This window comes from Phyllopteryx taeniolatus, chromosome 8 (assembly GCF_024500385.1).
Source record: "Phyllopteryx taeniolatus isolate TA_2022b chromosome 8, UOR_Ptae_1.2, whole genome shotgun sequence".
Lineage (NCBI taxonomy): Eukaryota > Metazoa > Chordata > Actinopteri > Syngnathiformes > Syngnathidae > Phyllopteryx > Phyllopteryx taeniolatus.
In genome coordinates, this window is record NC_084509.1 from 7,635,001 (window position 1) to 7,662,744 (window position 27,744).

General features: G+C 40.8%; 1 protein-coding gene across 2 annotated transcripts; it reads left to right on the forward strand.

Moving 5' to 3' along the window:
* The first annotated feature begins 119 nt into the window (after positions 1-119).
* On the forward strand, positions 120-27,744 carry kiaa0753 (KIAA0753 ortholog). 2 transcript variants are annotated; one of them, XM_061782317.1, is made up of 19 exons: positions 120-607; positions 3,289-3,591; positions 5,285-5,482; positions 5,570-5,788; positions 9,139-9,489; positions 9,574-9,636; positions 10,613-10,834; positions 10,903-11,056; positions 13,399-13,520; positions 13,597-13,730; positions 14,440-14,592; positions 15,638-15,727; positions 15,847-15,934; positions 17,607-17,678; positions 17,778-17,900; positions 17,976-18,051; positions 18,968-19,088; positions 24,141-24,362; positions 27,449-27,744. In XM_061782317.1, exons 1-19 carry the CDS (start codon positions 500-502, stop codon positions 27,606-27,608), a joined length of 2,979 nt encoding a protein of 992 aa, XP_061638301.1. In that variant the 5' UTR covers positions 120-499; the 3' UTR covers positions 27,609-27,744. The 2 variants fall into 2 exon arrangements, with proteins under 2 accessions (XP_061638301.1, XP_061638302.1); XM_061782318.1 differs by lacking the exon at positions 10,613-10,834.

The following is a 27,744-nucleotide window of genomic DNA, read 5'->3' on the forward strand; positions in this document are numbered from 1 at the left end:
CATTGAAGTAACATTTGGCACAGTAAGATACTGGAGAAAATATTTACGTGAGCAAATCCGGTGTAAAACACTGCCCTTAATCGCTATTTTGTAAGTCTGTCATTTTTGACGTCATGGCCGTACTTTGTACTATTTAACCCAAATACAAGTTATTTCATAAATATTGAGTGCTTGTTGTTCAGAAAAGGCAAATCTGGTAGCATTTGATCTCTTTCTCTTTCCGTACTGCATATTTCCTATCAGCGGGGATTTGTTGTCATGGCGGCGACAGTTTAAATTCACCGTTTAGTTCGGGTAACGTTAAATAATGATAGCATTTTAAATACTGTATATCGCTGCTATAATACACAATTTATACATATTTGGATTTTGTAACGACATCAATTTGGTTCGGAGGTATTTGATGGACGTAAACTTACATAGAAAGTCGATGTTAGCTAGTTTGACACAAATTGGAGACAACATGGTGTCCATTAGTTTTTAAACAATAAGCGGGGCCATGATTTCATTTGGACAACAAACAAGTGGTAAGGAATGGGTTGTTTTGGCTTCAAACAGAAACACCCACAACAGTGGCTATTTAACCACTGGGACTTCTCAAACCAAGGTAACTGGACTTCATTTCCGTCCTGTTGTGTAGTTCAACGAGTGTTTCTCCCCTGTATTGCGCCAAGGCATTTCAGCACATTAGAAAAATGTCACAAAAATAAATATACTGAAATAGTGATGATCTCCATTCAATTTATCCACAAATTTATTTTCTCGGTGTGTAAGTGCCATGAATAATTCTGCTTTATGAATGACATCAGGATGATACCCTGGTTAATAATGTATCTTAATTGTTCTACTTGTCACTGTAAGTTGCTGGCATAGATGATCAAATATATAGTATTTGTAGAAAATCAATAATTTTCAGTGAAATTGTATAATTTCAATCAGCACACCTGAAGCTCTGGCACAGTGGTTGGGAATTACTGGTCGAGTTCACTAGAATGACTAATTAAAGCTTGTTCTCACAATAATTAATTTATTTTACTAACTTTGTATGTGTGTTTTGATTGGATATTAGTGCTGCACACTTATGTAATTGTTCCCATCAGGAACTAGTACTTGCATGTTGTAGTCTCAAAAGGAGGATACAAGTCGATTTAATATACAGTGCATCTGGAAAGTATTCACAGCGTTTCACTTTTAGTTATGTTACAGCCTCTTCCCAAAACGGAATAAATTCATTTATTTTCCTCAAAACTCTACACACAACACCCCATATAGACAATGTGTAAAAAAAAAAAAAAAAAAAAAGTTTTCAAATTCCATCCATCCATTTTCTGAGCCGCTTCTCCTCACTAGGGTCGCGGGCGTGCTGGAGCCTATCCCAGCTGTCATCGGGCAGGAGGCGGGGTACACCCTGAACTGGTTGCCAGCCAATCGCAGGGCACATACGAACAAACAACCATTCGCACTCACAGTCATGCCTACGGGCAATTTAGAGTCTCCAATTAATGCATGTTTTTGGGATGTGGGAGGAAACCGGAGTACCCGGAGAAAACCCACGCAGGCACGGGGAGAACATGCAAACTCCACACAGGCGGGGCCAGGGATTGAACCCGGGTCCTCAGAACTGTGAGGCTGACGCTCTAACCAGTCGGCCACCGTGCCGCCAGTTTTCAAATTAATTAAGAATAAAAAACTAAGACATCACTTGTACATACTGTAAGTATTTACAGCCTTTGCTCAATACTTTGTTGATGCACCGTTGGCAGTAATTACAGCTGCAAGTCTTTTTGAATAGGATGCCACAAACTTGGCACACCTATCTTTGGGCATTTTCGCCTTTGCAGCACCTCAAGCTACATCAGGTTGGATGGGAAGAGTCGGTGCACAGCTATTTTCAGATCGCTCCAGAGATGTTCGATCGGATTCAATTCTGGGCTCTGGCTGGGCCACTCAAGAACATTCACAGAGTTGCCCTGAAGCCACTCCTCCATTGTTTTGGCTGTGTGCTTAGGGTCCTGTTGGAAGGTAATCTTAGGTCTTGAGCACTCTCGAGCACTCTCGAGCAGGTTTGCATCCAAGATGTTTCTGTACATTGCTGCATTCATCTTTCCCTCAATCCTGACTAGTCTCCCAATGTTTTTCTTCAAACATTGGCATTTATGCCAAAGAGTTAAATCTTTCTCATCAGACCACATATTTTTCTTTCTCATGGTCTGAGAGTCCTTCAGATGCCTTTTGGCAAACTCCAGGCGGGTTGCCATGTGCCTTTTACTAAGGAGTGGCTTCCGTTGGAAGGATAATGTCTCTCCCTATGGGTCGCTGGAATCCTAAAACTTTACAAATGACCTTTGTAACCCTTTCCAGACTGATAAATGTAAATCCATTTTCCGTACCGCTTATCCTCACTTGGGTCGCGAGCGTGCTGGAGCCTATCCCAGCTATCTTCGGGCAAGAGGCAGGGTACACCCTGAACTGGTTGCCATCCAATCGCAGACTGATAAATGTAAATTACTTTATTTCTCGACAGTTATGGAATGTCTATGGATTGTGTCATTTTGTTGCAGCTTTTTTAGATCTTTTGTCCGACTTCATTTTGTCGGGACAGGTTCTGTTTAAGTGATTTCTTGATTGAACAGGTCAGGTCAGGCTTTGGTGTGATCAGTGAAAATTGACCAAAAATTGTGATTAGCCACAATTAATTCATGAGTTAACAAGGGGGGTAATTGCTTTTTCCACACAGGGCCCGGGAACTGAATTATTATTTTTCCTTAATAAATGAAATTACCATTTAAAAATAGCATATTAAGTTCACTTGGGTTATGTTTGTCAGATATTTACATGTGTTTAATGATCTTAAACACTAAAGTAGGGAAACTATACAAAAATATAAGAATTTGAGAAGGGGGCCAATACTTTTTCACAGCACTGTATATCGTACAGATGTCTTCTGTTAACTTCCCATTTAAGTTTACTTGAAACTATCTGGAAATTTTAAACAAAATTTCCACCCCTTTGCAGGCCCATGTCTCAATAACATATCTGTGGCTTGTTTTTGTCCAATACCCCAAACATCAAGAATTATAGACATTTTTTTCTTGCTGTGGTGAAATTGGCTCGTTTTAGGCATGGGTCTGTCTCCCACAGTGCGCCAGGCCTCATCACATTTTCACAAATAGGCAGATAACTAAAGATTTACTTGGTTGTTTAATTTCAACCTTGATGGGTGGGAAGACACATAACTACACAAACATTAAAATGTCAATTTTTCATGCGATGTCTCCTTTATCGCAGCTGTTGTTCAACGAAGCTGTGCCCGCCAGCTTCAGGAATCGTGCCACGGCCGTCGGTCCTCCAGCCGCCATCGTCATCGAGAAGCTGCTTCCCCTGCCGCCTGGCGAGCGACGGAAGGAAGCAGACGGCAGCGTGAAAAGCTCTGTCAGCTTCAGCAGTCTCTCTGAGGAGAAGCTGCAAGCTGCAGTAGACCTAGTCAAGAGGGATCTGAGGCGGAGCCGTTTCCAGGCTATGTGCAGGTCGTCTGCGGACCCCTCGGAAGACGCTTCCGTGTTGGACATTTGCAATATGATACTGCCTCAGGTAATCAATTTGGATAAACAGTGTACAGTCAACTCTACCCTACTCATGGTTCACTATTCACTGATTCACCTATTTGCGTTTTTTCTGTGGAACCTGTCCTGTTATTTACAGAGCCCCAGACATGACGTAAAAAAAAAATTACTAGCTACTAATTTGTGCGCACAAACTACTTCTTCGTGCGCACAAAATAGTTACAGCGTGCGCACGAAGTAATTGTTCGTGCGGGTGAAGTAGTTACTGCGTGCGCATGAAGAAGCCGTGGCTCCGTACTGGACTGGAGGGAAACCAAATTGAGCGCACTTTTACGGCCTTGTTACAAACGACGCAGCCGCAACTGCAAGACACGTGCGATGGCTTCAGGTTAAGTTTATTTTCTTATCATGTTCTAGTCAATATCTTATTATTCTACATTTAGGCAGTTATTTGATTGGGTCTATGTTTGCTACTTTGTTACAGCGAGTAGTAGACTACTCTTTGTGTGTTTGTTGGCACTGCAACTCTGCCTTGAGAGGGTGTGCTCGATTTGCTTACCCTCCTGTCCAGTATGGACTTCGTGCACACGCTGTAACTATTTCCTGAGCACAAACAACTACTTCGTACGTATAGAATAACTATTTCGTGCGCACAAAAAGTGGTAGTTCGTTTGCACAAAGTAGTACTTTGTGCGCACAAAATAGTTTATTATAGTAGTTTGTGCACACAAAGTAGTTGTTCATGCGCACAATGTAGTAGTAGTTGCGCACAAAATAGTTTTTTTCCCCTCATGTCATGTCTGGGGCTCCGTAGTTATTTGCTGAAAACCTACTTTTTTGTTTGTTTTTGTTACACCCTAATATGCCACAAGATGGTGCTAAAGCCCTTGCTAAATAGGGGAATAGTAATAGGTGTCAAACAATTATGTTGAAAGATACAACTCAACTGAGAGACAAGGAGGGAAGGAGCAGTTTAGCCTGGATTGTTAGTAGAAGTTATGGAGAGTCTCCACCACATGTGAATGTGTGCGTACAATGCACACATTCAATAAACATAAAAAAACTGCTATGCCCTCGCATGTGGGCGAGGAGCACTTTCGGCATTTTGTTGAATGGGAAAAACAGTCAAAGACACAACTACAAAATGAGAACAATCAGAAAGGATGGCAGTAGGCTGCCGACTCATGACCAGAGATGCTCACACGCAGACTAGCCCGCCAACCCGACTCCAACTCCTGATGTCACTCACTTGGCCACACTTTGAAGACATACAGTACTTCTAATAAATGGATACTACATTATGTACACTACACTATATGCAGTAAGTACCAAGCGCCACTTTACAAAACCAGTTTATTTCTTCACATTCTCTTTTATTAGGTTTTTATTAGGTATGTTTTTATACAACACAGTACAATTATTCTTTTACAAACAATAAAAAAATGTGGGTTTATTGGGGGATTGGAATGTATTAATGGTATTTGGATACTTTTCAATGGGAAAAATTGGTTTGATTTATGAATAAATTGAGTTACGATCTTGGTCACGGAACAAATTAAATGATGTACCACTGTTCTGTAGATGCAATTATAATCATTTTGGGAGCGGAGGGCTTCAATTGCTCATGTTTTTTGCTAGTTTTATTCCCTAGAATAAGTTGACTGTAAATCATGTGACCTTGTCCAATCAGTGACTCTGAAATTTCTTCTTCTTCATTGAAGATGACTGCCGAATTAAGTCTGAAGGAGAGACTGACGAGACCTGGATCCAAACACCCAGCTCCCAGGAAGCGTCCCGTGGCTTCCAAGCAAATTGGCCGCCTGCCCACCTCATCAAGGCCGGCTGCAAGTGTGGACCAGCAGCATCTCTTAAGGCGGGAGGTCTGCAAACGTCAGAATGAGCTGGAAAGTCTAAAAAAGGTAATTAGTACCAGCATTTTATTTGGTTTATTATGCTTAAATCCAGTTCATCTGACTGTAGGTCCCATGTAAATTCTTTCTTTACAGGGCCTGAATCCAGAGGTAAATCAACTTGGAGCCAGACAACCACAGGACACAGCCAAGAAGCCCCCCATAGCGTGCAGGTTGCACAATCCTCGACCCCCGTTGACGAGACATACCATCCACAAGACAACGGATAAACCAGATCAGCAGTGTCTCCTCAAACAGGAGATATTCAAGTTACAAAATGAGGGGCTAGAACACTCAGACAGCGCAATTGTACAGGTACTCGCTACACTTTTATTTTATTTAATCCATAGAGTTAAAAAAAAATCACAGGCACATTCTTGTGCAAAGTACGTCGTTGCTCCTCTCATCAATTATCAACGATAGGGATGCACCGGTACCACTTTTTTTTATACCGAATAAGAGTACTTGCATTTGAGTACTCGCCGATGCCAAGTACTGATGCTACTTGATGATGCCATTGTCTTGCAATGATCAAATGTGTGTTATTTTAATCAAATATTGTTCAAAAACACAAAACAAGCTTTTCTTGAACATACGAGTATGTTTCATTCCAACATAACACTTCTTAGTGTCAAACTTGTCTTTACTGACATTTTAACATCCAAAATAGCCTGTAACACAAGGCATCTTAGTTATGTGGTGTCTCAGTCTGATCACTTGGGGGCACTATGTAAAAGGAGTTAACTGTGTTCCTCGCAGCTCTGCCTGACAACAGTAAAAGCCTTTTCACATTGCACTTGGCAAGGCGTCTGACGCCCTCGACTTTCCCATTCATTGTGTATGTGCTGAGGGGACAGCAGCTCGTTGTGAAGCATCCCGCTGGATCTGATGGTGAGCGTCACGTTCTCGGAAAGAAAAATCTTCTATACTGTAGCGCCAAGATGGTGACGTCAGGAAACTCCTCCAATGGGAGAGGGGCTGGCGGAGTGATTTCTTAGTGCTACTTTGGCGAACTTGAACTGTAAATGGCAAGGGGGAAATTGAGGAAGGCATAATAATTGCGCCGTCCCACTATCCCAAACTTTGGGCCAATAGAAAAATACTATACCGAGACGTCTCTGTGGGAGGCTTTCAAACTCCCTTTCAAAGCTTCCTGCTCAGCCTGGAACATGCGTCGAAGCGCTCTTTGTGGAACTCGAAAGCTCACGAACGAGTTAAGACTCCCGAGATGCTGCCGTGAAATTAGTATGGGATATTCCCATTCCGGCGGCACGGTGGATTACTGGTTAGCACATCTGCATGACTGGTTCTGCCTCACAGTTCTGAGGACCCGGGTTCAAATCAGGCCTTGCCTGTGGGGAGTTTGTTTGTTGTATGTTCTCCCCGTGCCCGCGTGGGTTTTCTCTCGGAACTCCGGGTTTTCTCCCACATCCCCAAAACATGCATGGTAGTTTAATTGAAGATTCTACATTGTCCGTAGTTGTGAATGTGAGTGGTGAATGGTTGTTTGTTTATATGTGCGAACAGTTCAGGGTGTACTCCGCCTCTCGCCCAGAGTCAGCTGGGATAGGCTCTAGCATGGCCGCGACCCTGGTGAGGATAAGTGGTGTGGAAGATGAATGAATGAATATTCGTTCCTTTTTTTTTTCTTAATGTTTATTTTATTTATTTATTTTTTGCTGCTGTGTCCCTTCCTCCTTAAAATAAGCAAAGTTGGGGCTTTCTTTTCCAACAGTGACAAATACATATTGCCGAGTTGCGGTCCACTCAGCGGGGAAAGCCTCCACTTGGAAGTCACCACTTCCAAATATGGGATAGTCGCACCCCCGTTGCCATCGTCGTTGCGCTTTGACGCGGGGGCCTTTCACAGTGAGCAAGTGCAGTGTGAAAAGGCCTTAACATAATACATCTCATAAACAAAACAAAATGAACCATTGCAACTCTATGATAGTATGTTAACTAAAGAATTTGAGTACATATGTTAATCCCCTCAGTAATCTGTTTTATAATACTGTACATGAGAATTCAAGGCTCGAATTAAGCGGTCTTGCTATTTGCAAGTCAGAATTCATAACTATATGAGCCTTCATATGTCTGAGGATGCCGGGGGTCATTCTCGGCGTCTTAGTTTATCATAAAAACAGTATTTGGCAACCGATTCATTGCGGCCGCTGCCGCCGTTCATGTTTACATAGCAGCTGGTGGGTTTGCGAGGTGCATTCAGGGACACAGCTTAAAGGAATGTGTTATTTTCTAATACATTATTGTAAAAATGGATTACCAGGAAAATTACTGTATTTGTATCAGAATGCTTTAGTTAAAACACCGTACGATCACAAAATAAATTCCATTTTATGACAGCATGATGACACTGTCATGAAATGGAATTTATTTAATTTTGTAATATAACACTAGATAGGATAAAATATTTTGTTAATATAGTCTAGGAACGCAACGTTATCAATGTCCTTTCACCATTGTTCCTGTCATACTGTGTTGCGTGTTTTTGTTTGCACATTGATGACAAAAGTCCCATTTTTGTTTTAATTCCTCAAAAAAAAAAAAAAAAAGACCTAGCAACAAGTCTTACTCATGTTTTTGAGATTGTAGGGTGAAAGCTGCAGCTGGCTACTAGTGTGGATTGCATGGGTGGAAACATGGGGGGAATGGAATGCCAGTATTTTGAGGGTACTAACCTGTCAGCAACATATTGAGAGAAAAAAACAAAACTATGAACTAGTTCATTTTTGGAACGGTGAATTGAACCTTTTGAAGTAGTTCGCGTAGAAAAAGAACTTTGCCAACACTGACGTTACTTACATACAGGGTGCTTAAAAGTTTTGCTCCGTGTATTCATTGTGTGACATATGGCCAGTATACTACCATCTGATTTGTAAGTGGCTACACTTTGAGTCAGGTAGGTGAAAAACGTGGCAAACATGGTCAGAGAGGAATAACGGGTGAAATGGGTTATGTACCCAAACAGAAGAGGGTTTTAGAGGATACTTGAGTCATAAAATATTCGGTAACTGCAGCCCTCCATGCAGCTCCTATTATATTGTCATATTTATATTGTTTAATAAAACCCCTGCTTAGGGTCTCTGTGCGATAAACCTGCAAAAAATTGCAGATTGGTCCTGAAATGAAAAAAATGATGAGCAAAACTGCTCCTCAAAGAAATTTTTTTTTTCGAGCCCCAGAGTTAAACACATTCACTTGTATTTACTAAATGCCCCTCAATGCAGCTCACTCACAAAGCCGTTACGTGACTGCCAAAATAAACAAAAATGGTGGCTGCACTGAACTACAAACAATCAATAATTACCCCAGTGTTTCACAGCCTTTATTTAGCCAACGCCCCCATTTTATGTAAGAACAATATCACAGCACACCACTAAACAAAAAGGTCAGTTGGATAATTTCCCGCGCTACCTGTCATGATCACCCTGGTTGGAAATCACTGATTTACAACCCAACTAGTAAAAAAAAAAAGTCAAAAAACAAACACCTTTCTCAATTGAAATAAACTAAATGACAATGAAAATGGAGTCAAAAGTGACCAAGACCAGCACATTTCAAGTAGAGTCGGTCGGTCCTTTGTGTTTTACTGTCTCATTACAAATGACTGAGTCAAATCAATGACTAAGTGATTTCTTTGTTCACAGGGCAGAACATCCAATTCAAGTGAGGCCTCAGCTGCCAAGAAAAGCGCAGATAATGTTTCCAAAACGCCTCCCATTGCTTCCAAGTTGTCGTGGACAAAAGATCCTATCCCGAAGCCACAGGGGACCGTGGCCCAGCGGAATCTCTTAGGCCACGAAATGTACAAGCTTGACGCCGAGGTGGAAAGCTACCTCCGGCAAGTAGAGAAACTGTCTGACAGAGTCACCTCGTGTGTTAATAATGAGCACAATGAGGACGACCAGCTTGAACCTGGCGAGCGGAAGAAGTTGGAGGTGCGCTGGCAGAAGCAGTCTGAGCGCTCGGCGCGGAGCATCTACTGTCTCCAACAGCAAGTACTTCAGTTTGGCCATTCATGAAGTCCAAAAGCTAATTTTCGGCCCCTAGAATAACATTTCTTTGTTTCTTTTTTTCTTTAGGTTAAAGAAATACAACAGTATATAGAGAAGCTGCACAACCAAGACATGTGGGATAATAAAAAGGTATGTTTTAAGAGGAATCTAAACAGAACTATTAGCATCTGCCATGAAAATAGTCATCGTTTACTGTTCATACTTTTGAATTTCTCAATTTCAACTAATTATTACAGTACATAACAAGGCTATATGTTTTGGCATTAACAACATGGATGCCTCGCTGAAAGCCGCGCAGCAAGTGGTGCCTCAAGCATGTTGAAATATTTTACAAAAAATTAGACCTGTAATACGGTCACTTGCAAAATATGCGAGTCCCTCCTCAAATATAACATGAACACAAGTGCTATAAATGCTCATCTGATAAGGCATCTGCTAATACTAGCCGACGAACAGCCTAAATCTGCACAGACAGTCCTATCTATAAAACTGGTGCAGCAATCCACAAAACACAACTGAAGGTTTCCTACAATCCATTATTGCAAAGCTTTCTCTCCTTCTATAATAAAAAAAAAAAAAAAAAAAAAAAAAAAATATATATATATATATATATATATATATATATACACACACACACACACACACACACACTACTATATACTATGTTCAGTAGCGAACCTGCAGTTGCGTTTCGTGAATAGGTGTTAGTTTTGTGTCTAAATGTGATTGCATGAATGAGCCGGCATAGCGATTTGACAGGTGAAATAGAATATCAGTGACGTCATCGATTAATCGATCGTTCAGCGCCTATTATATGATAATATTGAGTAATTTTTTTATTTGTTTTATTATTTATAAATTGCTATATTCTTGTTTTTATGGAGTGTTTATTGCAAACATGCAGTGCAACCCCCCCAAAGAAATACACATTTTCTGTTATGTTATTTTAGAATTTCAGTTTGACGGCTTGTTTGTTGTTGATGGTGGATTTAATGTTAGGGTTACTGTCCCATTAGTGTCTCGGCATATCATTTTTGAACAAAAGTATTGATAAAAAGATGATTCCCAAGAGTTACGGATTGGCTTTCTGTTCTTAATTCCATAGTCCACAGCCATCCAGCGTCTTGGAGGTGTCCATCGTGGCATGCTGAAGACCTTGCAGGTGGTCACCCACCAGCTGGCCGATCAGTATAACAGCAAGCTCCCGTCGTATTGTGGAGAACTGAGCCGGCTCATTTGCCAGCTCTCTCTGTGCTCAGCCAGGTTACAGGTGGAGCCAGGCTCGCCTTTGCCCGAGACAGCTGCAGACATCCTGAGCAAGTTAGAGGTGAGGGGAAAGATGGACTTATGAAATGATGGTGTCACATAATACCTGATGTTTGTCTCTCCCCTTAGATTTTGGACTATGCCATCAGCAAACACAAGACACTGCAAGCCATGCAAGACCGAGCTTGTCATCAGCAAAGGAAGCAGTCCACGAGAGCACCTAAGGGAAGCGGCGGGGCTCGCAGACTCCCTAAAGGCACCAATCCACTGAGAAGTAGCCATGGTGAGAACTTAAAGAATATATGCACATGCAGCTGTGTGCCAAAATTAAATAAATATAAGGGCTAATTTAATTCAATAAATTAAATCTAATATAAAATAATTAATAAAACACTAAAATCATTATTATTGTTAATTATTAAATGTACTATGTAACAATTATATTCAGCATTAATCCTTTGTCATGACCTAATTTCAAATTCTTTCATTGCATTTTTATTCATTTAATAGCATTTTAAATTGTGCAATATAATTTGTATTTGTTTTATCACGTAGTTTATTTAATGCCCATTTACTTATTTTAATAATGTTATGGCATTTATTTATGTTGGATTTATCTTACCCAACATTATAAAAAATAGACACAAAAGGAATGAAGACACTGGTTTCTTTTTCTCATGAGGAGAGCGTATGGGAGATTGTTCAGATCACAGCCTCTCAACACGCTCTAAACAATCCCCCCCCCCTCGCTCCTGCATTTATTTGAAATAGGAGGGATTTACAAATCATAATGTTCTAAGCAATAAGAAAATATTTGATAATAAGAGGGTTTTTCCCAGACATAGTATTCTAAACAATAAGACACGACACAAAATATTGGACCAACACCTGTCACGACCCGACCACATCCGATCACGTCCTTGGTCCAGGCGCCCTTCCATCGGATGATGCTGAGTCTTCTTTTTGAAGGCGAGACATCTAAAATCGTCCATTATACTAATGCAAGCTAAGCAAATAAATGATAACTTCTACAATTTATTTAACAATTTACTAACATTTTTAGTTATTTTATGATTAAATGGCATTTTTATTTATTTAATGGCGTTTTAAAATATTTAATGTAGTTTTTAATAACTTAATGGATTGAAATTTCTTTACTGACATCTGTATTATTTAAAGACCCAGAGTCATTTTTGTGTTTTTTTTTCTAAGTACATTAAATATGTTTTAAGGTAAGTGCTGAAAACATGCAAAATCTTAGAACAATTTAGTACTGAATTGCTGAGATATTGCATTAAAAACATTTTAAGCTTCTCAGTTGACAGGATTTTTTGGATGGGGCTAACTAAAATGAGGCCAAATGACACAACCAGGCCTCTCGCATGAGTCACCCCTCCCCCACTATTTAAGTACCAAGCACCTTCATTCCATGCAGTGGCTATTTGGTGCAACTGCTACATCCTTATTAATATTGAATAACTTGGCCTATTTCTACCACTACAGTGTGCAGTTGGCCATCAAGCTATGCTTACAACCTGAAAAAAAACATCTTCCCTGAAGTGTGTTGTGTTCCTTGGGCTACTGCGTCTCTGCCTTATACACCCACGCACGGCGATCGGAGCAAGGCCGTGGCGACCCGACCGTTCCGCCGTCCTACGCCATTGGCTAGTTAGTTAGCCGCCCGCAGTCCACTACACTGCTGTTAAGGTCCGTCCAACTCACCACAGCCGCGTCCCGTGTGGGCCCTCACAACGGAGACATTTCAGGGAAAGAATAACTGTTTGTTATGTCTGCTAGCTCGTGAGCTATTGATCTAACTGGCAGTGCAGCGAGCTCGCCAGTACGTTGTCTGCTTGTCCAATAAGTCGCCGCCTCACTTGGTTTTGTGTCGTGTGTGTTCACATAACAGCGACACATCAGAGTATGTTAACTGCGTAATAGACAGAGCGACCGTCGGTTTGTGGCTGCGTGAGCCACACAGAGCCACAGACGTGTTTTTGATTAACAGCTGAAGGTTCCTCGGAGCGCATTCAATGGACATTCTCACACAGTCCTGCAGCGAGAGGGCGGGCTGTATTTTTCATGACTTGGGAGCCTCATTTTATAAACTTGGCAATTTTATTTGTAATTTAAAAAAAAATTTATTTTTATTTTTTATAATTCATTCAAATTTGGCAGACTTGTTGACAACACTCTTGTCTGTGGTGTGTCAAAATTGGTCACATGGCTGGGGCTTTAATAGCGTTTTTAAATGTAATTGAATTTATGACTACTTTTGGTGACATTTTTGTTTGGTGGAGTGCTGTAAGATTTGTCTAGGGAAATGTGTACCTTGCCTCAGTAAAGGTTGGGAAACACTGCTTTAGATCCTCACGGAGCTGAAGTCTCACATAATTTGCTGACTTGTTGAATGGTTTGACTTTTGAGGCCACATTTCCCAGAATATTTTGGTCGAACTTCAAATTGTACTACTTTTGAAAAATTATTTATTTATTATTATTTTTTTTTAAGTTTCAACTTTTGCTATCCCCAGCAGTTCTTTAAAAGGTCCTCCTGCTGTTACTTAATTTAGGTCCCCAAATTTATGTAGGCACCCCGTTGATTGTTAACCCTTTATGTTGGCAGCTCGGAGGATGGCGATGCAGAAGCGGCAAGGACCAGACAGGCTGGGTAACCTGCAGAGGGTGCCACAGCAGCACAAGAGAAACTCCCCTGGCAAAAAAGAGCACCAGGCTACAAATGTGAAGGTATTTGTTGGAATTGTAAACACTACAATTATCCCACGCTGACACGCTGGGTATGAAATGGTTTATGTGCTGGTAGGGCAATCTTGGAGAGCAGGATGCACATTTCAAGGAGCCCACAGTGTCCTCTCGCCTCAGAGTCAATCAGCTTCCTCACAGGGAGTCGACGGTGCCGTGGATACCGGCGTCGTCACACTCTCTTTCTCCGCCACGGTGAGCCCCTTTTCTTCTCTTATGTGACAATTATGGAGTCTGTGTAGTGTTGAAGTTATACTTACGCTCTCAGGGGGTTATTGAAGTGATCTATAGGGCAGCTTTTCCTTTTTGTCTATATTCAGCATATGCACATTATTGTATTTTTTGGGGAGAACTATGTAGGAGGGTGCAAAAATATCTTTTAGTTAACGTGGGTGTTCAAAATAGACCCCACCAGTACATAATTTCTCCCTGTCAAGTGAGGAACAGAAATAATTGTAATGAAATATTGTAGTGGACCTTTGATTACATTTAGGTCAATTAGTAGAATTAATGACGAATCTGTACTTTTAAAATATTTTTTATTAATTTGGGCTCTAGCATGTGGTGCAAATGCCAAATAGATCTCCAGAAAAGCCTCAAGAAGCCATGCATTAAAACACACAGGAAGTCTGCAGTTTTAGTTTGAAGCGGATGTTTTAGGGTCATGTTGGCCATTTTCAGAGGTCCTTTAGAAATGAACTCCTACTAGGGATTTTGTACAAATGCTACCAAATTTGAACCACAGTACTAGACAGATGAACTATGCTTAAATGCGAAGAATTGTGGTTTGTAGTGGCGATTTTCGGGTTATTTTATATGAGCTGATGTAATGGTCTTGTTTTGACAGCATTTTGGCTCAGTTGCTTCAAGATGGGATTAATAAACATTGCTGTGGTCTCCACAGCTCTTGTCACAAGACGACATCAGAGCCCAGGTGCCTCTCATCTCCCGCCAAGCCGTCCTCATCCTTGAGCCCTCCAAAAGTGTCCGTGGGATTCAGCAACGACGCCCACCTAAACTCTGAAAAGATGCGACAAGCTCAGAATGAGGCATTAAGGTAACGTCAATCTTAGTCATCTCTTTCATGCTTAACGGAAACTGAAACAGTATGTCTGTATTGACTATATACACAGGTTTGAGTCGGGTTTTTAAAGCAGAAGTCGGGGCAAAAGAGAACAAATCTGGAATAAACGCGCCTCATTTGTATTCGCCGAGGTATTTCCAACCCATGTCAGATTTGTCTTACTGAGAAGTCCCAAGCATCGCTCTCAAATCAAAGTTATTTTTCTAGCCTCCACTATAAATTAATCTCACCATTCTCCCAGTTCTAAATCGAGGTCATTTGTTTTTGTGGGGGATTAATTCGCAGCCGGCTTTTCTGCTCCACATATGTTTATTTAATCAAAACCTCATTACCACAATTGAGCCTCCCAAAGAATAGTTAGTCTATGAAAATCTGTGCAGTGTTTTAAATTATATTTCAACAGTCAACTATAAAGAGAAGCTAACCAATATATGTATATCAAAGTAAAATACAGTAAAACAACTCACACCCGACAGACAGAAAGGGAAAGTTTTTTTAGAGCTGTAAAAATGTGCTATTTATTGGCATGCATCTCTGGTCATCCTACATGCAAATTATGTTGGCATCTTCTTCGTCAAATTAATTGGTGTTGGTTGTATTGAGCAACCAAAGGCTTTCCTGTGTGAGTGCTATATCGTGTTCTGTGGTTATCGTCACACTTTCTGATGACATTACAAAACATTTGTAGAAAGGAAAATGTAAAAACAAACTGTAAAAACATAAATAAAGTAAAACTATTCAGCTGTTTTATGATGAAAATAATGAAGTAAAAATGTGCTCTCGGAATTTTCACACTTGTCATTAGCCATTATGCTACATGCTACTTGGTCAAATGTGTGTAATTGATATTTAATAGCGCTAATAAAATTTCCCACATTTTAATGAGCAGCCAGATCCTTTCCAATGTTAGTTTCATTTCCTGTTCTGTGGATCCATGGTCACACTTTTCCTGATGCAGTCACTGATACCCTGAATGGGATTTGTCAATATTATTAATGTGAAATATTATTCACCGTAGAGGCGCCTGGTTGGACAAGACGACCGCGCAGCGACTAGAAGACCTTAACCAGCTGACTCGAGAGGAGGCTGAACACGTTCAACGACTGAGGTACGGTTGAAGGCAGCGGGAGGATGCATGGAGATCCGTCCTAATTGCGTCCTTGGTGCGAGAAAGCATTCGTTCGCAACCGGATACAAATGAAACTAATGAGCTGTTTTGGTCGACAGGGCCGAGGTTGTCTCGCCGACTCAATGGGCTGAGAGAGCTGAGCAGCAGGCCCGAGACAAAATCCGTCCGCTTCTTGATGAGGCCAAGGTTGGGACAGTTCCCAGGTGTCTTAATAACACATCTGGGGCATGTGTTCATCACAACAGCCCAAGGATTATGGATTGTAGCTATATTTTTACAGTATATTTCATGCACTGGTGAAATTTAGGAGTGGATCTGTCATGTATTGAGCCAGCCATCATCACGCCACACATACTGCTGGGCCAATGGCAAGCCCGCCTTTCGTTAGATTGACCACGAGTGGGCTGGGTTGTTGCTGCCGGCATGTGCCCGTGTTCGCAGAGCTAATTATGGAAAACAAGCAAGCGTCCAAGACAACGAAAGCATTTTTGTAGAACATGGACACATTGGCAAGCAGTTTCCCCAGCCTAGGTCATGTCATGGGCAGTGAAACTTCGTTTGAGTGGTTATTATGTAAATTAGCCCCATTGGTTTATTGGTAAATTTATTTTGAAAATGCGTAAAATAAAAGTACAATACTTTGAAAGAATAATACAATACAGTAAAAAAAAATAACCTAGAGTATCAGCAAATACAAAAAAACCCAATGTAGTTTAAAAAAAAAAAAAAAAAAAAGAAATAATCAACACAAACAGGAAATAGGTTGCCTACTTCCACATATCTGACCATTCACATGCAGCCGTGGCCCAATAGTTAAGATCATCACCTGCCACCATGGGGGACCTAGGTTCAAGACCCCGACTGGACCATCCGCCAACCTCCCCCAGACTTACAGCTGTGGTGTCTTTGAGCAAGAAACTGATACCCCGAAATGCTCCCCGGGCGCTTCAGCTGCCCCCTGCTCCAGTGTGTTCCACTAACGTGTACGTGTTCACTGTGATGGGTTAAATGCAGAGAACAAATTTCGTGTGCATGCATGCATGTTCATGACAATAAAAGGTGATTCTTCTTCTTCTTCAAAAAGGAATAGGAGGAAGTATCAACTTAACTGTTGAAGAACAGTTTCAGAAGCAAGAAGAGTTACTTGGTTCTTTAATTTCACACTTGATAGGGGGACAGGCACTCCAAAGAACTGTTTTGTAATCAACCTATCAAAAGTAATTTTTTAATGATATATCCCCTTTTATTCGTATAATACACAAAGCGAGCATATCTATATTCAAGAGGTGGTGGCAGCAACATCGATCTTGATTTAACGGCTGACTTGTCTGCTTTTATGCGTGAATAAATTGGCTGTGTGATTGAAGAGCAGGAGTTGCACTAATGTTCTCCTGCAGCAACAAAAAAAAAAACACGACACAAAATATTTGAATCGCGCGTAATACCGTCGCTATTTTTCAACCAAATCAAATGCATGTAAAGCAAAAAGTATGCATGGGGTTCACGGCAGATGCTCTATTTTATTAACAAACAAACTAACATTCCAATAACCAAACTTTTTCCTTGCAAGTCAAAAACGTGCCCGTAAACTGCAGCTGAACCTCAAAGGCAGTCGGATGGAAAACGACAAAAAACATGGCTGACGACTGAATTTGACAGCAGTATGTGTCGGATTTGGTCTGACATCCTCTCCCCTTTCTGCCTACAGCTCCTCAGGGGGCATATTAGCCAGTATCTGCGGCTTGCTGTGACTCATTCTGATTCATAATTTAGTGGTACGGCATCTCTAGGTGCCTTTTTGGGGCTTTAGTGACAACGTTTCAAGTGCCGTTTATCTTCATTTGTGTGTTTACCTCAGCATCTCGGCGAGTCCTGGAGCAGGAGCATCTTGTCGCTGAGGAATAAGCTGTCGGGGCAGGCTGCAATGAGGGTGAACTCCAAAGACTATTCTTAGCTGGACAATTAAACAAGCCTGTGACACACTTAAATTCAATTCCCTTAAGGTGCCCTAATGATTTACGTTCCTTAGGTTCCTGAGAGAGCTGAACAGGCGGGCGAGGCCCTTCCGGAAGACCTCTTGGAGGAGGCAGCGCAGCGAGTTCTGCAAGCCCCCACCCTGGAGGGAATGCTAGAGCGCATGGAGGAGATACAGGTGACAATCGCTGTGGAAACGCTGCAATGCTTGTGGCGGAGAGTTTCAGCATGTTACCGAGTGTGTTCCGAGCAGAGGGACCAGGAGCAAGTGAGGAGACGGGTTGCCTCGATCGCATACTCAGACGGTCTTCAGTGGGATCAGTTAGCAGGTACTCTTCATCTCATCACACACAAGCATATTAATGCTCCATTAACTGCAAGCTGAGGCAATTAGCGTTAGCTCAACCTGGACTATTTGGGCTGCGGTTAGGACCACTTGACACCTAAAGTCAAGTTGGCTAGTTTGATTTGCTCTGATGCGTGCTCAAGATCGGTACACTTCCCCTCCTCCGGGAAGTGTGCCATGGGCCGACACGGTTTGGCAATGGAGCCATGTCATACAATTACTGTAATATATTTGTTCCTTGCCAGTTATCAGAATCAGAATCATCTTTATTCATGATAACTGCCACTGTGCACAATATAAATAAACAAAATGACGAGAAATAATCCACAGAGTGAAGTTCACATCAGTCACGCACAAGCACATGTGCATGTGTAACATACATGTCATGTGATTAATGCGTCTCACCAGTTTTCATGAGAACCACCAGTTGCACCATAGAAATAAACAGAATGACTAGGAATAATCCAGTCAAAAAAAGTGATTGATATTTGAACTTTGGCAACAATACAATGTACTTGTCATTTGATTAATGAAATGGATTCTTCTGTCAGTTAACCATGATAACCACCACCTTTCACATTAGAAATAAACATAACCACTTGAAATAACTACAGTCAAAAAGGTCCATGGCAAGGTCGGTCACCTGGACAGGTGGAATGTATGTGTAATGTGATCACTCCTCTCACCAGTTATTGAAGATAATCGCCACTTGGCACAATATACTGTAAATAAACAAAGTACCTCAAAAGTCATCCATGGAGTTTGGCCTAGTGTGAGTACACCCTTAATTTTCCTCACATCTCCTCTAGGTGGCGCTCATGCCATGGTGGTAATTCAATCCAATTCATTCCTCATTCTCACCTCCTCCATCACCTCCGCCCTCTCTATGTGCTTCCCAGACTCTCGGGTCCAGGTTCCGGGCTCGGGGCCAAGCTCTCCACAGCCCATTAGACTGACCAGGCCGGTCCTGAGGCAGGCTCCGGCTGCTGATATTGTTCTGGAGGAACCTGTTGAGACCGGGTGGGTTTTTTCTGACCTTATCCTTTTCTATATTCTGCAGCCATTTGTATTTTCTTTACATTTATTTCGACCATGCAGCAATTTTAGAATCCAAGAAGATTTATGTGCTGAGTACAGAAAGCACAAATACAACAATAAGCTCTCTAGGGTACAGTACAGTAATGTAGATTTACCTTGGGGGACAGACATGGACTTGTGTGCAAATGACCACAGGAGGTCTCTGGCTATTTTCCATAAGTAGGCCTCTAGACTTAATGAAATGTGTTTATTTTATTTTATTATTAATTTTTTTCTGCAGCGCTCTGTTTTGTTCCTGGTGAAGTGTCACTGTAAGTGGTCTCCTATGAGGAGGCCTCGTTTCTTCCGTAGAGAGGAAAAAAAAATTGCTTTGCGCATACCTTCCCTGTCGCCTCAAAAGAAAAATCCTTGACTGCCTTGGGCTTTTCCGAGAGAGAGAGAGAGAGAGAGAGATAAAGAGAGAGAGAAAGAGAGAGAGAAAGAGAGAGAGAGAGATCTTTGTTATCACCATCGCTCTGACTAACAAGGAATCTTTACAGTAGTTAAATACTATATAGTCCTGGTATCAATGGAATACTACTACAGTACAACTACAGTGGTAGGAAAAAGTATGTGAACCCTTTGGAATTTCTTACACTACTGCATTTACTGCAAAAATAGTCATACAATGTAGTTTGATCTTCATCTAATTTACAAGAATAAACTGAATCTGTTTAAACTAATACACAATTACGTTTTCATATTTTTATTGAGCATGACGTAATAGTTTTGTAGAGGAATGGTTCACAATGCACTAGAAAATGTATCAGATTTCAAGTGTTAGAAGCGTACAAAATAAACCCAAAAAGTAAAAAACAAAAGATTTTTCTGGCCACAGAATGCATAAATACATACATAATATATATTGGCTTATTATAAGGAATGTTTAAAATGCAGCTACAAAGTATTTGATATTTAACGTTCCCTTCTATGTACCACCACTTGTCAGTACACTCCTAAGTGCTCCTACATTAACATTAGCAGTAACACCAACCCATTCAGAGGTCTGACAAGGACTGACTGAAATAGATGACACTTGTTTTGACTAGAGAACAGGAGCAGACGTTCTCTCAAGTCATGTGAAGTGCATCAAGTGACTTCGCGCTTACCAAGTGAAGTGCGTGCCAGGCTCCCTTGAAGGCAAATAAGTTGAACACGGGGAATCATTAGGAGTGCGATGGATGGACAAAGTGTTCAGTTGTTGACTTTTGGAGGTTCCAAGTTGCTTTAAAGGGGACATATTTTGCCAAACCAACTTTTTGTAGTATTTGGGATATAATATTGTCTCTGTAGTGCCCCAGTAAACATGTGAAATATGAATTAAAAATTGTACATGCATTCCTGCGTTATAGACGTTTTTCTGCCGAGAGGCCTGTAATCAGGTCATTCGAATTTCTCACCACCTTCCCTTTCCACTCCCGAGCTAGCGCTGTCAACATAACACATGTGCTATCACAATTGGGTCTTCTCCACAGAGGCAACCAATCAGAGGAAAGGCGGCGGTCTTACCCAAATATGGACAAAGCGGATACAAAACTGGGTCAAACAGAAGTAGCTGTCAGAGGGGCCTTTCCTGGACACTCGTATGACAAAACCAATGTGTTTTTTTTTTTTAAATTATATTGAGACTTTTATTCTACGTCCATGTTAGAGAGTCACTCTATGCAGGTCCAAATAGCAAAAATACGTAATAATTTAAGATTAGCACATTAGTGGTCAAATATAAACTGGATTAGACGTTTGGCAAACAGTGGACACCAGCATCTTTGTGGTCTGTGGGCGAATTCACCTATTTGCGTATTTTTTTCGACAAATGTTTTGCCAAATTTTGTATTTTATTTTATTTTTATGAGGGTAACAAACCCCGAAAACACTTATTGAAAAAGTATTGGCCCCCTTCTCAAATTCTCTTATTTTGATATAATTTCCCCACTTTGTTTAAGGTCATCAAACAAATATAAATATCAGACAAATATAATGCAAGTGAACTTAAAATGCGGTTTTTAAATGATGATGTCATTTATTAAAGAAAAAAAAACTAAACTATTCAGTTACCTGGCCCTGTGTGGAAAAAGTAATGGCCCCCAAACCTAGTAACTGGCTGGGTCACCCTCAGCACCAACAACTGAAATCAAGCATTTTCTATAACTGGCAATGAGTCTTTCACATCTCTGTGGAGATATTTTGGCCGACTTTTCTTTGCAGAATTGTTTGAATTCATCACAAATTTCGAGTTTTTGAGCATGAACGGCCTTTTTAAGGTTATGCCACTGCATTTCAATTGGATTCAAGTCTAGACTTTGACTAAACCACTCCAAAACCTTCATTATTATTATTATTTATTATTATTATTTTTTTTAAGCCATTCAGTAGTTGACTTGCTGGTGTGTTTTGGATTGTTATTGTGCTGCAGAACCCGAGTGCGCTTCAGCTTGAGGTCACAAACCGATGGCTGAACATTCTCCTTCAAGTTAGGTTTTATGAATATGTCCAATTAAAGAAGAATATAAATTTTTTGTTGCATTATAAATGGACATAAGATCCAGTGAACTGAACAACCAACCAAAGTTTTTATCAACCGACAAACCAACCAACCGACCGACCGACCAACACCCTTTCAACTGAACTACCAACCGAACAACCAACAAATGTTGGTACAAACCAAACAACCAACCAACAAACGGTATCAACCAACCAAAGTTTGTACAAACTAAAAAAATAAACTTTTTTTTATTTTTTTTTTTACTAACCACCTGAAAATCCAACCAAACATTCAAACCAACTGAACATTCAAAACACCTGAACAATGAGAAATGAGATGATACATCTCAAGGGGCTATCCTTGAAGTAAATGAATAAAAAAACAAAAAACAGACCACCAACAAAACCAGTAGCCAATGTTCGTACCAACCAGGCAACCAAAGTTTGAATCAACCAACATCCGAGCAAACAACTAACCAACGAACCAATGTCTGTACCAACCAACCAACCAACCAACTAACTAACATATCCATCTCTACTCAATTTCTAGAGCACTTTAACGACAGCCACAACTATAACAAAGTGCTGTATAAACAACATAACCACTCAACGTTCGTACCCATCAACCAACCAATATTCATCCCCACCAACCAACCTTCATATCTATCAACCAAACAACCCACCCACCAACCAACTAACCAACCAATTTGAACAGGCAACGTGATCTTTAGACAGGGTGTAACAGGTTGTTTGTCTGAGGTAATTTTTGTGCACCCTGTTCCGACTCACTGTGTTTATGATCACAAGGTGGCACATTGTTTAGTGTGTCAGCTGCTGCCGTATTAGTCAGATGACTTTGTATACTGCGTTCCATGTGTCTAGTTTGTCCAATCTGTCCTTTTTCTCGCGTGCAGTATGCTACAAAGACGACTCCACATGGCCGCTGATACAATCGTGAGAGATTTCATGTGCAAATAAGATTAATCTATCCATGGTGAAGAGTCCAGACACGGATGCCGGTCAGGCCGCCTTCTTGGCTGACCCTATGCGTCTTCCATTAAAATCGATAGAAAGATGAAATACCCACTCAGTAATATTCCAAACCTTTCATGTGTTTTTTCTTCCTTTTTTATAATTCCGTCACCTCCCTTGTTTGAGGGGCTCCAGTTCCAGACAATGTGCTCTCTACTTCCTCACGATCACTTTAGGACATCATTGATTGCCATCCATTAAAGTGTTTGTCAGTGTCAAGACTGCCAGCGAGTGCCAAGCTGAAACGATCACACCTTATTTTTTTAACATCCACATTGATTTTTTTTTTCTACTCTTCAAAGCTCAACAGGCCTTCGTGAGCTATCCTGTCTCAAAGCTATCTTTGTCTTCATGCTGGCTGAGTCTTCTTCTTTCTTTGACATACTGGAGTCAACTTTGAGACTTCTCTCTGGTGGAACTACACCCCCTCTGTAATGAATGTCTATCATTGAAAATATCGTCCAAAACTTGCTGAAATAGTTTTTGTATTACTGGAAAGACACCAGTCTTTCTAGTCTATTCTAGGATAGTGGTTCTCAACTTCTGTCACCCTGGGACCTGCATTTTCCTATTGTTGCTTAAGGAAAGTGAAGATTTTTTTATTTTATTTTTTAGAAATAGCCTCTGTCAAAACATCTACCGTATATTATATTTTGAAACTCGGTTTCAAATGAGTTTGACTGCCAAAAGCATACTGCTAGCCATGATGTGGGAACATGGTACACCTCTGTACTCTACCCCAAAAAATCTGAATATGAATTGACTGATCAGTCTCTGCAGTTTTGGCGACGTCTCCACCAGTGAGATGGGTATAACTACTAACGGGCCTAATATATTAGCTTGCATACTGCATACTGTGAATCTACGCCATGCACTCCCTGCAGGCTCCCACTCTTTCTTAAGTGAAAATACAACCAGCAAAAGTCCCCTGCCATTTTGTGGGTGGAAAATGTATGTGATGTCACCGTTGAAGAATGTTCCGGTATGTTTTGAGCCACAAGTCAGTTTTTTGAGAGTACAAGTGGTACTCAAGAAAGGCGTGTGTGTGGGAACTGCCGCAACACTAAATATAGCTCAGAGAGCACAAGAAGCAGGCGGATCCTTTCGAATACGGGAGGATTAGAAAGCGCTCAGCTATGCCCAGCTGAGCCCTCAGGAAACCATCGCTTTCCAAATTTGTCATCGTGACCTGAGACCTTATATTAGTCAAATAAAACATTGCTAATTTTTGTATTAATTTGAATTCAATTAATTACTAATAATTCAATTTAGATGAGCATGAATTATTATTCTATTAAAAAATTAGATTTTTACATTTTTATAAATATATATATTTTTGATATACCTTAGCTAAAAATGACCTGGCCCATCTGTTAGTTTTCAAAATCTAAAGTGGCACTTAAACATAAAAGCTTACCCATCCCTGGTCTAAACATTCAAGGTGATGACACACAAGCGTCTTCTTGTTTCCTCTCACTAAAGAGTCCTCTCCGAGAGCAGCCTGATGGAGGAGGCATCTCGTGAAGTCGGCCCGCCAATATTTCCTGGTCCCAAGGAGAGTGGTGCGGCGAGGATGGTCCTAAGCGTGTCGGGCGGCATGCTGAGAAGCATTCGACACTACCGGGAAGACTACGAGGCATACTTGCGCCACGCGGCTCATGAGGGCGGCAGCGCTGATGTCAACTTCTGGTCCATTGCAGACAGGTAACAAGACTCCCAATTGCCTTTGTAGCAAGCCTCTGAGTCGAAAGCGTTAGGCATCGGTCAGAGGTAAGTGTTTATTAGAAGGGCAGGCTTTTATGTTTACAAATGCATAGTTAATAATACAGTGAACCCCCCTGATACGTTCCAGACCCACCCGCTATAGGTAAGCATTCACACCAATATAATTTTTTTGTTTGTTTGTTTCACCTCTTCCACTCACTTTTTCATTACATTGTAACTTATTTGAGCACCCAAAAAATGAAACATTTAGAAAAAAGTACTTTTTGTAGTGTCTGTGTTTTATGTGTTGTGTGAGGCAGGCTCTTGCAGGGGGGCGTGTGATGATATATTTATCAGTTCTAAAGCTTCTTGTTTTCGCCACTGACTGTTTTCTGCTGCTTTGTCCGCCTTTGCTGTTTTGTGGTGTGTCTGGTTTGTCGAACAATTGTGACGTTTTTTGCCTTTTGATGACGTGTAGGTCGGATATGCGCACCGTTGCGGGTCCATACTGAACATATCCGATTTATATACACACATGAAAGAGGCCTGGGTCTGATATGAAAAAATCTGAACTGTGCTGTTCACATTGACGTGAAAAAATCAGATGCATGTCACATCGGGCAAAAAAATCTGAATTGACCTGCAGTGTGAACATAGCCATAGAAATCAAATAACGACTCTTGGGTGGAAACCTCATATGTCCAAATGTGGTGAATTTCATACTTTTTCGCAAAAAACGATAAGATTGGGCTGTGCCCTCGCCGTCTGTTATTTTTACCTCATTATTAACTATTTAAAGTCTTGAATATTGCTTGAGAACAAATATGTTTAAGGTCCCCTTTATCACTTTGTTCATTTTATTTTTATAGTCTCTGATGAGAGCTTTGCTCTGAGTGGATCGCTCATCTTCCCCAATTTAAATATGGAAAACAGGTTGGCTCCAAGTGGTCTGTGTCCCGGTGTCTGTGCGTGTCTCTGTATAATCTTGGGTTGGCCAAGCATTTATAGCGACGTCTCGTCCTTCGATGCTACATGCAGACGGGTCGACGTGAGCGCAGAGTTTGACGTGGATGGCTGGCAACATGCTGGCGATGTTTCGTACCATTTTAATAAATGACAGCGTAATAAATTAGCAACTTTTTAGGGTATTAAATTGGATATCAAACATGATTTTGGGGTGGTGATGTGTTGATGTTGGTAGTCAATGGTATATGATAGCAATATATGGTATTATACCAACTTGAATGATGCAGTGTTTGGTAACTTGAGCAAGGTGCAATGATTTGAATTTCTGAAAATGTCTGATTTTGGAGATGTGAGGATTCTGCTCGACATCCACAATATTATGTAAAGGGTACATTAGAGGTATATAGACATCAAATGTGATGTTAATTGTACATTAGAGGTTTATGGACATTTAATAAAAAAAAGTCAGCCCAGGCCAATGAAATGTTTAAAATGTTTATTATTCATTTATTATGGTTTATTCTGTGTTGTCACTGTCCGGTGTTGATGCTTGTGGTAGTACGAACGTGTAATTTGGATATAGAGAGTCCAAAAAATGGGGCAAAAGCATGAAGTCAGAATTAGACACTTGGCCCTGCAGTGTAAATCCAACCTAAGACTCATATTTGCATATTTTCTCTCAGACTTTCCCTCCCCACTCATAGTGAAAATGCTGTGTGCGGTACTTCTAATTAGACGCGCGCTAAACTGCACTGCCAGGTGTATTTGTTGATGACACTGCGTTCTCATACCCAGGGAGGATGCCACAGATTTTTTTTATGGTTCTCTCTCTCTCTCTCTCTCTCTCTCTTAGTCTCTCGCTCTCCTATTTACATACTCAACAGAAACATTTTCAGTTGCTGCAGTGCAGACGAATACTCCCACCCCGACTCCCTTTTTTCTAATACACAAATGCCCTCAGAGATTCTTCATTTTGTTTTATCGTGTGTTTGCGTTGGAGTGCAAACAGACCAGTGAGGCCTTATTACGAGCTCCGCGCTAATGTTTGGAGAGACACATCTGTGTTTAATATGCAGAAGCACTTCAATGTCAGCATATCACATCTGCCCTCTGCTCTTGTACATAAAACACTCGTTTCCATGCTTATTTCTTTGATGCTATGAATATTCACAAACACCCACCTCGGCGTGGGGCCCAGGCAAACAAGGGTGTTGCATAAACTCAGTGAAAGCTCATTTTAGGCGTGCTATTTTACACACATGAAGCTTGAAGGCAAATCCATTGTTGATTTGTCTTTAATAATTATATATTACAATACATACACTTTTATTAGGTCTGGTTTTACAGCAGCAAAGTAATAAATGAAAACTGTAAGCAGTGATGAGCAAGTATAAGCAGTATCTAAAGACCTATGAGTTCTAAATGGTCCATAATTCAGTTGATTTTTATGACAAATGAAAAAAATGAAACTAGCAGTCATTTCCATTAATATCAATCTGTTTTCAAGCAATTGGTAAGTAAGTAATTGCCTTTGGAATGCCCCTTTTTCATTGCAAAAATCGTTCCTTGATGTGATGTCAGTGGCAGTGGCGGTGACTAAATTTACTGCATAGCGTTGTGGAAAAAGAATGTACTATACTATAAAATGGCAGTATTTAGACATATTTTATATATCATCACTGTTGTGCGAAATCTCCCCACCTCCAAAATGACAATTCAGGAAAAACAACAAACCGCATCTTGCTTTAGTTTTCAAACACTGCTTTGTTGAAGTTGGTATTATACCTTATATTGCTATCATATACCGTTGCACTTTCACATGAACACAACAGCTAGCACCCCAAACTTATGTTCAATTGCTAATTTAATATGAAATATGAATATGTATATGAAAATTTCAAATTAGTGTGTCATCGGTTAACAACGTGACGCCACCACACAACAGAACAGAAAAGCCTTTAAAAGCAAACAATTGTCACGTCATCCATCTAAAATCCTTTCAAAGATCTTAGCGATGTTAGTGATACAATCAATCCAACACTGAGTTGATGAAATCCATGTATATTACCTCATGTGGGATGATGTGGTTGTTTGCCATCTTCTCCTTTATTTTGCTGCAGCCTGGCGGAAGAACTACTGTGGGATGCGGCAGCAGACGTTGCGGCTGAGTTCCAGGACGTGATGGAGGAGTGCGCTGAGGCCGTCTTTACCGCTGAGTTCCTGCAGCTGATCCACTCTCCTCGCGTTACCTCCTCTTCCTCATCCTTAGTCAACCAATAGGTGGCACATGGCACATACGATTGTCTTTTTAATTTATTTTGTACAGAGGGAATTGAGTTAATTGGGAGTGTATGTCTGTTTTTTTTTATTTTATTTTTTTTAATAAAGCTCCAGCAAGGAAGATTGCTGCACTGCA